Source organism: Humulus lupulus, chromosome 2 (assembly GCF_963169125.1).
Source record: "Humulus lupulus chromosome 2, drHumLupu1.1, whole genome shotgun sequence".
Taxonomy (NCBI): domain Eukaryota; kingdom Viridiplantae; phylum Streptophyta; class Magnoliopsida; order Rosales; family Cannabaceae; genus Humulus; species Humulus lupulus.
The window spans coordinates 295,140,855-295,152,989 of NC_084794.1; the positions used below are offsets into that span (position 1 = coordinate 295,140,855).

The window sequence follows — 12,135 nt, forward strand, 5'->3', positions numbered from 1 at the left end:
CACAATCTGACCAAGAAAGGAATCAGAAATAGAAGCATATAACCAGCTCATTATCAACCGATTATACCTGTGCCAGGATGAGAAAGCTGGGTTAGGGACCGTGGAGGCAGCATCAAGGAACTGGGAGGGGCACACCACCGAACCATCAAGATAGCCCTCAAGGCCATTAGCAATCACAATATTCAGTAGCTGCATCTTCCAAACCAAATAGTTGGAATCATCAAGTTTGATGGTAATTGTTTGGGTCACCGAAGGAAATGCTGAAGAGGGGATCGGACCAGAAGAGGAAGAAGGGCCGATCGGGGAAGACGCGGCTGGAGAACTGGGCGGAGCCGGCACCGGTGACGGCGGAGAACCAGTGGAGCCCGTACTTAGGTCAGAGGCCATGGATGCGTATCACTGGATCTCTGATACCATGAAAACAAACAGAAAAGAAGGAGAAAAATAGAAGGAATAATAGAAGCTGTTTTGTATTCCTTGAATATTCAATAACAAAGTACAGGAATATATACAGTCCAATAAGGAGGGGACCAATGCATAGAAAATGGACATCTATCCTTTACATATAACCACTATAACCATTGTAACTAATCAGAGAAATACAATAATAAAATGAGATTAATTTATGGTTTAACATGTTTTATTACTTGTTTGGACCCTGTATTTTAAAAAATTATTTTTTTGATCCTGTATTTTCTAAAATAGTTCAAATAAACACATACACCCGATTTTAATCAAAGTTTTTTGAACTAAAATTACAAATAATTCATCAAACTAATAACTCAGAACAAAAATATAGTCATTATGCCTAAGAACTGTGTTATTATATTCAATATTTTGTTCATCAAAATCAAGTTTAGGGACCTATTTGAACTATTTTACAAAATACAGAGTCCAAAAAATAATTTGTCAAAACACAGAGTCCAAACAAATAATGAGAGAAAACACATTATGTAGACCCTATACCAACCTTTAACTTAACCTACAATAACTAGGGGTGAGCATCGGTCGGTTTGGGCGATTTTTTCATAACATAAAATCCAGAATTCGATTTTCGGTCCGGATTGGTGCAATCCAAAAACCGACCGTTTTACCGACCAAACCAAATTTATTATTTTTTTTTAAAAAAAATTTAATTTTTTTTTTAAGTTTTAGTTAAAAAACTAAAAATTTTGGATTGTTGGAATCCATTTTTGTGCATTTTTAAAACATAAATAGATATAACATAATTTCATATTTTTTATTTTTATTTAATAATTTTAATAATTAATAATTATATAATATTATATTATTATATATTATATTGTTCGGTCGGTTTCGGTTCCGCCGGTCGGTCCACACAAAATTTTCAAAGCGACCGAACAAGGGCAGTTTGCACCGTTAGCGATTTTTTCGGTGTTTGATTTAATTGGTTTCGGTTTTTTTGATGTTCGAAAGATCGGTGCACACAATTTTTTCGGTTTATCGAATTTGATGCTCAGCCCTAACAATAACCAAACAAATATTAAATTTAATAAATATAATAAAATATGTGTATTTTAAAATAATAAAAATAATGGTTTGTCACCCCAACAAAAAAGAATATAAGAATTTATTTATGCAATGCTCATATGAGAACAAACCCCCGACCCACTAAAGATATACATTAACAGAAATAATGGTATTGACCACCACCGCCGGAGACGTTACAACGGAGGCGGATTCCGCCGTTTACGACAGAAAAACCGAACTCAAAGCTTTAGACGACACCCAAACCGGCGTCAAGGGACTCGTCGACGCCGGCTTAGCTAAGATTCCCCGAATATTCCTTCACCCCAACACCAAAGATTCTTCTTTTTCTACTCCTCGTCATCATCGTCTCCATGAACCCAGCTCCGCCGCCTCCGACCACGAGAGCATCCCCGTGATTGACCTCGAAGCCGGCCAACGATCCGACGTGGTTGACCAAGTGCGCTTTGCTTGTGAGAACTGGGGATTCTTTCAGGTGGTCAACCATGGGATCCCGGTCGACGTTCTGGAGAAGATGATCGGTGGGGTGCGTGATTTTCACGAGCTGGATCCTCAGGTGAAGAAGCAATGGTACTCGCGTGATTACACGCGCAAGATCTTGTACAATACCAATTTTGACCTTTACTCCGGTACGGTTACTAACTGGAGAGATACAGTGACTTTTGCTTTGGATCCGAATGCTTCTGATGATGATCTTATTGAGTTTCCACCGGTTTGCAGGTATTTTTTTTTTAATAAATTAAAGTTTTTCTTTTATATATAGATAATTAATTTGCTTATTTATATAGATATATAATTGAGTATAGAGGATTTTTATTATTTTTTAAATAAGTATAGATGAGTGATGTAAGCTATAAATTATATATTTTCTATATAATACGTAAGTAGATAGAGTAATCATATGTGCACCCAAAATATGTACCAAAATATTACACACAGTGACGTGTCATTGCTTTTTAAAATAGTGGGTCTCAGTTTTAATAAATGTGATTGATTAGACGAAACTGTCACATCACTGTGTAATATTTGAGTGTATATTTTGGGTGCATATATCATTACTCAAGTAGATAATATAATTTTTTGTTTGTTTTAACGATTTTCTATTTTTTTAATATTAATTTTAACGAAATATTTTTATATTTAACAAAATATGTTTATATTTAATAGTAGTTTGTAAGCACTTAAATAAAATAAAATAAATTAATTAAAATAAGATATTTTTTTAAATATTTTATAATAATAATTATTCAAAAATAATAAATAATTAAATAAATTAAAATGTGATATTGTTTTAGATATTTTACAAAAATAAATATTTAAAAATAATAGAATTACATGTTTTATAACTTAAATCAAATTTAATTAAAATTAAATTCATTTATTAGAATAATATTATATTAAACATATAATATGATATACTCTCAATTAGCAACAAATTGTTTTTTAAAAAAACTAGCAAGAAATTTAAATTTAAAATCTATGTATAATATTTAATATTACATTAAACATATAATATATAATATCTTGTTGTCACCCCTAAATTTAAAAACTAGAACAAGCATAAACTTAACAAAAATAAATAAATTATTTAATTAAAATAAGATATTTATTTAAAATTTATGACATTAATATAAATTTAATAAAAATAATTAATAAATTCTATAAATAATATTAAGCAAATGTGCAATAGATTTGTACGTTGTTTGTATTTAGTATAGACATATATATATATGATATTGAAAGTTTCCTATATATCCTTAATGAAAATTTGAATTTGTAAATAAATGACATTGTAAGTGAATAAGAAGACATTATTATTATTATTATTAATGAATATTTGTATGGGTAAATAATCTGTTGGTACTTTATGTTTTATCGAAATACAAAATTGGTACCCTATATTTTTAATAATATTCATCTAGTACCTTGTAATTTGTAATCGTACATACTTTGTAATTCTAAACTCAAATTTGATCAATAAAATTTTCTAAATATGACTAAACTGCCATTAATTAAATATAATTAAGTAATTAACCTATATTTTATCGAAATACAGAATTGATACCCTATATTTTTAATAATGTTCATCAAGTACCCTATAATTTGTAATCGTACAAATTTGGTACCCTAGACTCAAATTTAATCAATAAAATTTTCTAAATATGACTAAACTGTCATTAATTAAATGTAATTAAGTAATTAAATTTGAATTTGAAACTCATATAATTGAGGGGAGTTTGGTCTTTCCAGATCAAATTTGAGTCCAGGGTACCAAATATGTACGATTTCAAATTACAAGGTATCAGATGACCATTATTGAAAACATAGGGTACCAAGTCTGTATTTCGATAAAACACAAAGTACCAAATTATTATTTACCCTATTTTTATACTAATTTTTATGTTGTGATAAGTGTGGTTAAATTAAATTTATCTTGAAACTAGATCAATTTGTCATAAATGGTACTTATATATATGAAGTAAAAAATCAGTGTAAAATTATGTATCCTTGAACTTGTTATTTCATTATTTGGGTTTTATTATGTGTACTCATTAGCATAGAATAATAATATGTGCATCAAAGCATTACACTAACTTACGTAGCACTATTTTTTAAAATAGTGGATCTCACCTGACTATCACGTGAGTTAGTGTAATGTTTTGGTGCATAATTTTAGTGCACATCATTATGAATCTTAATATGTGCCTACATTAGATTAGGAATATAATAAGGGAATATCTATGCAATTTCAAATGCATTATTTTATTACTTTCAATTATTATTGAAATTATTTATAATACAGAAATACATATGTCATTGAAATTACTTACAATATACACAAGTACATATACATATTTCTTTTGAATATCAATGCTACATATGGATTAGGGACATAATGATAGAATACTCAAACAAAGTAAGGAGATTAGGCTCGACACTATTCCAACTCATATCAGAAGCCCTTGGACTAAGCACAAAACACCTCATAGACATGGGTTGTGCGGATGGACTCTTATCATTCGGCCATTACTACCCACCATGCCCCCAACCAGAGCTGGTAATAGGCACAAGTGACCACACTGATAGCAGCTTCTTCACTGTGCTCCTCCAAGACCAACTTGGTGGTCTCCAAGTTCTTCATCAAAATCATTGGTTCAATGTCACTCCTATTCATGGAGCCCTAGTCATCAATCTTGGAGACTTGATGCAGGTAAACAATTATCCATCTTTGAATTTTATAATCATTTATGATCAAAATTATACATGTTTTATTGAGAGTACAAATATGCTTCTCAAGGTTCTTCGGTATCTAAGAGTGTCGTTGGATGTAGGTCAAATTGTTCGAACCAGTTTTATTTTTAGTGATGATCGGAACACACTCAAATTGCACACACTATTTACGCACACAATGACATGTATTTAATCTTAACCACAAAATTAAAAGTGATGCGATTCTACTTAAGAATATCTATGGCTAAAGTTAAACACGCATAGCATTACTCTATAATATATTTGCTAGCTCCACCCCTATTCATTCTTGGTGCTTCACTTTGTTGATTGCTTCATATAGCATAGTAGTTCACATTATTGCCTCAAATTGTACATACTATTTACGCATATAATGATGTGTATTTAATCTTAACCACACAATTAAAAGTGATGTGACCCGACTTAATAAAATCTATGGCTAAAATTAAACACATGTGTGTAAAAATTATGTACAAATTGAGTGTGCATCTAGCATTACTCTATAATATATTTGCTAGCTCCACCCTATTCATTCTTGGTGATTTGATTGCTTAATAATATTTGTTCATTTCCATTTTTTTTTTTTTTTTGTAAAGGATTATTTACAAGAGTATATATATAATCAGACCCTTATTTTTTTTTCCTTCAAATTCTAACCCTAGCTATTATTTATACTTGTGTGGTGGTTTATTGGTAAGCTGCTTTCAAATGACAAGTTCATAAGCGTCACTCACAGAGTGCTGGCCAAAAATGAAGTTCCAAGAATATCAATAGCAAGTTTTTTCAGAGCATTTGGTGAACTTGAAATTAGCTCAAGAGTATATGGGCCTCTTAAAGAGTTGATATCAGAAGAAAATCCTCCACGTTATAGGGAAACAACCGTGAAAGACTTCGTTGCACATTACTATAAGAAAGGTCTCAATGGAATCTCTGCACTAGAGCATTTGAAGCTATGAAGATCTGATTTATCATATTCGTAAATGTGCATTGGTGGCTTATGCTTCACAACATTCTTCTTTTGGATGAATTTTTTTAGGTATATTGTAGTGTGGTAGTCACTTTTATGTATATTTTCTTGTATTCCTAATGTTTATACACGTGCGCTTGTATGACAAAAGATAAACCTATTATGATTCTCGTGTTATAAGGATGAAATATTATATTTAAGTTGACTCTCCATTCTCGGAGTTGGGCCATGACTAAAGCAGGTGAAGCCTAGGCCTAGAACCTCCTTAGTCCAATAGCCTCCAATTTATAAAAAAATTGTTAAAATATATATTAAAATATTATAGGCTCTAAAATTTAGATTTTACTAAGGCTTCAATAATGTTATGATGTCATGGTCTTACATCTCATTTGTAATATTAGGAGATCCTGAATTAGTGCTGAATTGGGGACGTGAGGACATTGTCAATTTTCTTAAGGCAAAATTACACCTAGTATTGTAAATTTTAAAAAAAATTGAAAAATATAGAATTTTACAAAAATTATAAAAATATGGATAATAGTTTGTTACCGTTTTGTAATTATCTGTTACAATTTTCTATTTAATCTGTAAATGTTGTTTACAAAATTATAACATATGGTTAGAAACTTATAAATTTTAATTATAAATTTGTAAACTTTGTTTAAAAAAAAAACTCTGTACTTACGAATATGCTACTTCTTATTTTTGTACATGTGTTTAATTGCAACATTGATATGATGCAATCTTTTCTCTCCAAAAAAAAAACATCACATGCTTTCCATATATAGAAGACTTATATAATAATAATAATAAAAAATAGTTGCACCTTATTTTTTTATTAATTAATAATAAAAATTTGTTTTCCACGTGTATTAAAAAAACATGTGTGCAATAAATTATTTGAATTTTGAGTTTGACACCATAAATTATTCAGAATTTCTAAAAAATTTGCAGGAATTCTACTATGACTTTAATGACACCATCATAAAAAAATAAATTATAATTGATTTACGTATCTAAAACATGATCTTGCTCTACTAATAAAGTAAAAATGCACATCTTATTATAGATTTTTCATAATCAATTAATAAGTAAATATATTTTACTTTTATAACACACCAGATCCCATATGATTTAATAAAAGGATTTTATATAGCTGAAATACCTCATGAGTTTTTCACTATTTAGCAATTTAGTCCTTGAACAAAAAAAATTAGCATTTAATTCTTTGAGTTCTATAAACAATAGTATATAATTCTTTATTTTTATTTTTTTTACAAAATTCTTAGTTTTTGATTTTTTTTTTATATTTCTATACAGAATATGATGATGTATAATAATATTTGGACGTGTATAATATTTAGAAAAATATCAAAATTATTCATAAAAAAATTAGAATTTTGTTTAATAAAAAACTAACTAAAGGGATTTAATTGATACTGTAACGCCCTGGATAACCAAGACCGTTACTGTGACGCCCCACGTCACTATGGCTGCTTTCTGGAATGACGATTGGCCCTACAAACCAAGACAAGTCTTTCTATCATGCTTTGTCCTCACTCGCACACTTCCTGGGAAAACTTCCCAGGAGGTCACCCATCCCTAGATTACTCCGGCCAAGCACGCTTAACCATGGAGTTCTCAAGTGATGGGCTACCGAAAAGAAGATGCACCTTCCTGATACAGGTAGTACCCATCAATCCATTTAAGCCTTCTTCAACTGTGTAGTCCCATACCTACACAGTCTTAGAATCATTACACTTGACCTTCCCCAGGCGGTGTGGGATTGCACAGCTTACCCGGTCTTTCCCCTTACGGATCACGGGATTTTGACTGTCACAATCACCCCCCCTTACGGGCCCGACGTCCCTGTCGGCCACACTTCCGGCTGGGTCAAGGCTCTGATACCATTATGTGACGCCCCACGTTACTATGGCTGCTTTCTGGAATGACGACTGACCCTACAAACCAAGACAAATCTTTCCAGCGTGCTTTGTCCTCACTCGCACACCTCCTAGGAAAACTTCCCAGGAGGTCACCCATCCCTAGATTACTCCAGGTCAAGCACGCTTAACCATGGAGTTCTCAAGTGATGGGCTACCAAAAAGAAGATGCACCTTCCTGATATAGGTAGTACCCATCAATCCATTTAAGCCATCTTCAACTGTGTAGTCCCATACCTACACAGTCTTAGAATCATTACACTTGACCTTCCCCAGGCGATGTGGGATTGCACAGCTTACCCGGTCTTTCCCCTTACGGATCAAGGGATTCTGACTGTCACAATCACCCTCCCTTACGGGCCCGACGTCCCCGTCGGCCACACTTCCGGCTGGGTCAAGGCTCTGATACCAAGTTGTAACGCCCTGGATAGCCAGGACCACTACACTGTGTGTTTATAAAGTGCTAGACTTGCTAACCAAGTCGTTCAATGAAAAACGTGTTAGTGGAACTGTAAGGGAACTAGGGTTAAAATGCTTTGGTCTCAAAAGCCACATTTTCATTAAGAAACATTTCCTGTTTACACGGGATCCCAAAAATATTAAGTTTGAAGACCGTTTACAAAAGTCATAAGGTTTAGATACAATAACAAGCCATATTAAGGCAAAACAGACAGTTAGGCAATCCCTATCCTGATCCACTTCTCGATCATGGCGATCAAACAGCTGGCTATGTACATTCAACCTCGCAGCTCTCCATCTCAGGATTGGTCCAACTTGCCTTTGCCTTTACCTACACCACGTAGCACCCGTGAACCAAGGCCCAGCAAGAAAACACAACAACATAGCATAAGCAATCAACAGACAAATGAATATCTCATATTGCATCACATGTTCTCAACCATATAGTCATGCAGTATAATCAAGTGTTCAACATACTAAACATATCAACTCATATCATATATCAGTTCACAAATGATAACTAGGGCTAGCACCCTCAGGCCGCTCCCTCCGTTATCCCACTGACTCCGGCCCGTTTAAACCGAGCTTAGTGAATATTAGGCTGTCCTCGGCTACAAGTGGCTAAGCGGCGCCCTGTGCGCAAATATTGTGTACGACACTCTTAGGCCACTATCACGTGTCCCATGGCATGATACCATCATTGATATAATACAAATATCGGGAGCACTTAGTCCCATCACAGACATATTACCGGGTGCAGCTTTCTTACCTTTCAGTTCGCTAGCTTTGATCACTTGACTCCTTGAGCACGATCCCTCTCGAGCCCTAGCGCTCACCTAAACACAACCATAGGTCAAAGTCATCATAAAACCTCAAGCCCAGGACCTAGCCTCGGGACAACTCCCGAGCCCCTGGGAAGTCCTAGTTCCACCAAACAAGGTGGTGGAACCAAACCCCAAACCCTTGGTCAAAAACCCTTGCAAATAACCCTAAAATCCCTTTCTGAAGACAGAGTAGCGCTACAGCGCTCTTGGGAGGGCGCTACAAGCAGAAGCAAAAACCCCCAAGAGGCAGGGCCTAGCGCTATAGCGCCCAAAGGCTAGCGTTGTAGCGCTAGTTAGGGGTGCACATTTAACCCGCAAAACCCGAAAACCCGCAAAACCCGCCCGACCCGAACCCGAAGAATCCGTTTTTTCGAAAAAACCAACAAAATCGGGTTTAACCCGACCCGAACCCGAAAAAATCGGGTCAAGTTCGGGTTTGCAATATATGTGCTGTCGGGTTCGGATGTAACCCGAAACCCGACTGAATTTTTTTAAAAAATAAATATAATCAAAATCTGAAAGTGAAAGTTTACCCTAAACTTTACCCGACCCCCTTTTTTTTTGGTTATTCTTCTTCTCCTTCGTTTCAGTCAAGCGGCAGCCAGCCCAGCCCCAGCCTCCCTCGTCGTCCCTCCCTCCTTCGGTTCAAGCTTCAGCAGAGCAGCACCACCATCATCAACATCAAGTGCACGGGCCACGGCAGCCTGAGCTGAGCCTCCCTCTTGCTCTTGGTTCAAGCTTCAGCACGGCAGCAACAGCAAGGAGGAGAGAAGAAGAGAAGCCGAGTGCCAGCCACTGCCTTGCCTGCCGCCGACCCAACCCTTCGAGACGACCCCGGAGCCTCCCTCGCCTCGCCTCCCTCAGCTCTCACGCGGCGGCACCACTGGCCACCACCAGCGGCGCAACACGCCTCGCCTCGCCTCGGTCCAGTAAGCACAGTACATAATACATATTTACATTTAGTATATATATAATATATATATATATATATGTTAGGATAGACCGAAAAGTTTCGGTTAAGTTAGATGTTAGATTAGAATTTTATAATTCAGAATCAGATTTTATATATATATATTTATATGGTTAGAGGGAAATTTAATTGCTTGTAGAGCTAGAGATGGAAAATGGACCGATATGTGGTTTATCTTTATAGTTTTCCTTTGTTCTATGTGTACAGAGTAAATTAATAATTAAATGTTAAATGTTTTATGCATTTCTGTCAAATTTTGTTTATCCTATGTGGACATACAATACAATTATGAAAATGTAATCTTTATTTATTTGTTAATTTTCTACCAATAATGCCTAAAGGGTGTGTGTGTGCATTGCCAATAATATGTCAGGTTCTTTGATATTTTTGTTTTATTTTGACAAAATGAATGCGTTACCTAATGATTGAAAAAATTACACATTAATAATTTAATAGAGAGATTTATTCATCTAATAAAATTCCTTGTCTAGGGCATGTAAAATCAATCTATGGGCCTCCTTAAAAATATTGTAATCAACACATGAAGGGAGAGGCCTTCCTACTAAATAAGCAAGTGCTATCAGTTGATTGATCTATTTGTTAACATGAAGAAATTGTTGACTAAATCTAGTATATATTAAAGTATGGAAAATAAAGTGCAAATGGTGGTTACATGATTCATGAAGAGTAAAATAAGATAAACATAGTAGAATAAGAATGAAGATCAATGAAGGAAATAATGGAGAAAATGAAGCTAATTTTAGGACGGCTAACACCTATAAACTATCTAAAAATAAAAAAAGATTGATCAGTTTCAAATATATACATAAAAAATATTGCAATAGTATATTTTTTGTGTGTATATCAGTGTGTGTTTTGTGTTTATTATAGTATCTTCTTTTGTCTAGCAATAACAATTACTTGAATTTCTATTGATTTGTTAGGTAATGGATATTGATGAGGTAGATGAAACTCTTCCCCCAATAGATGCTCAAGATCAACCACCTCTCACTCAAACTGAAAACCCTACTCCTCCTACTGATGATCAGGGTAGAAAAACTAGAGCTAGTAGAAAGAGGGTTAGACCTCCCCCCATCCCTAGTGCTAGTAGTACCGGGAAAACAAAGGGAAAAGGGTCATCTATTTGGGATCATTTTACTAAGGAAGATCCTCATCCACCCTCGACAGATCCTAACGAAGAGTCTCCTCCCCCCAAGTGCATATGTAATTATTGTGGGTCTGACTTCTTATGCGACAGTAGAAAACATGGGACCAGTCATTTGTGGAACCATTTTAAGAAAGTATGCGACCTAAGTCCGTATAAGATTGATGAGCAGAGACAAAAGACTTTAAGCTTTCAGAATGTAAAGGGAGGGAAAGAGGGGGAGACAAACTTAGTAGCGGTAGCTTATAACAAAGAAGCTTGTAGGGTAGCCCTCACACAATATATTGTGTTGGATGAGTTGCCATTTAGACATGTCGAGGGTGAAGGGTTCAAAAGATTTGTCAAAACACTCCAACCTCGGTTTGAGATCCCTTCTCGAATGACTGTTGCTAGAGATGTATTGAAGTTATATAAGGAGGAGAAGGCAACATTGAAAAATATTTTGAGTCGTGAGAGGATATCGATTACTACCGATACTTGGACTTCCATTCAAAATTTGAATTACATGGTCATCACTGCTCATTGGATTGATAATTCTTGGGAGTATCAGAAAAGAATTATCAATTTTTGCCAAGTGGTAGATCACAAAGGGGAAACCATTGGCCATGAGATCGACTTATGTCTTTTAGATTGGGGCATCTCTAAGTTGTTTACCATTACGGTAGACAATGCTTCGTCTAATGATGTTGCCATTAGATACTTGAGGCAACAATTCAAGAAGAAAGAGCGAGGCCTAATTTTGGATGGAAAGTTTTTACATATGAGGTGTTGTGCTCATATTGTGAATCTAATTGTCACTGAAGGGTTGAAGGAAAAACATGGGTCAATTGCAGCAATTAGAAATGCTGTGAGGTTCGTTAGGTCTTCTCCTGCTAGGCTAAAAATTTTTAAGGAGCATGTCATACAGGAAAAGATTGAATGTAAAGGACTTTTGTGTTTAGATGTCCCAACAAGATGGAACTCCACATATCTAATGCTCAATTGTGCAATGAAATTTCGGAAGGCATTTGACAGGATGAAAAGAGATGCTAATTATATGAATTATTTTG

At 34.7% G+C, this 12,135-nt stretch overlaps 1 protein-coding gene across 1 annotated transcript; it reads left to right on the top strand.

Annotated features, from left to right (window-relative positions):
- Nucleotides 1-1,587: 1,587 nt before the first annotated feature.
- Nucleotides 1,588-5,937, top strand: LOC133819936 (1-aminocyclopropane-1-carboxylate oxidase homolog 1-like). The gene is made up of 3 exons (XM_062253322.1): nt 1,588-2,229; nt 4,399-4,720; nt 5,457-5,937. Exons 1-3 carry the CDS (start codon nt 1,658-1,660, stop codon nt 5,712-5,714), a joined length of 1,152 nt encoding a protein of 383 aa, XP_062109306.1. The 5' UTR covers nt 1,588-1,657; the 3' UTR covers nt 5,715-5,937.
- Nucleotides 5,938-12,135: the final 6,198 nt, after the last annotated feature.

Excerpts from the sequence above, each read along its gene's own strand:
- LOC133819936 (XM_062253322.1), top strand. The coding sequence starts at position 1,658 with ATGGTATTGACCACCACCGCCGGAGACGTTACAACGGAGGCGGATTCC. Across the intron at positions 2,230-4,398 it reads GAGTTTCCACCGGTTTGCAG|GGACATAATGATAGAATACT; the intron begins GTATTTTTTTTT and ends CATATGGATTAG. Across the intron at positions 4,721-5,456 it reads ATCTTGGAGACTTGATGCAG|CTGCTTTCAAATGACAAGTT; the intron begins GTAAACAATTAT and ends TTTATTGGTAAG.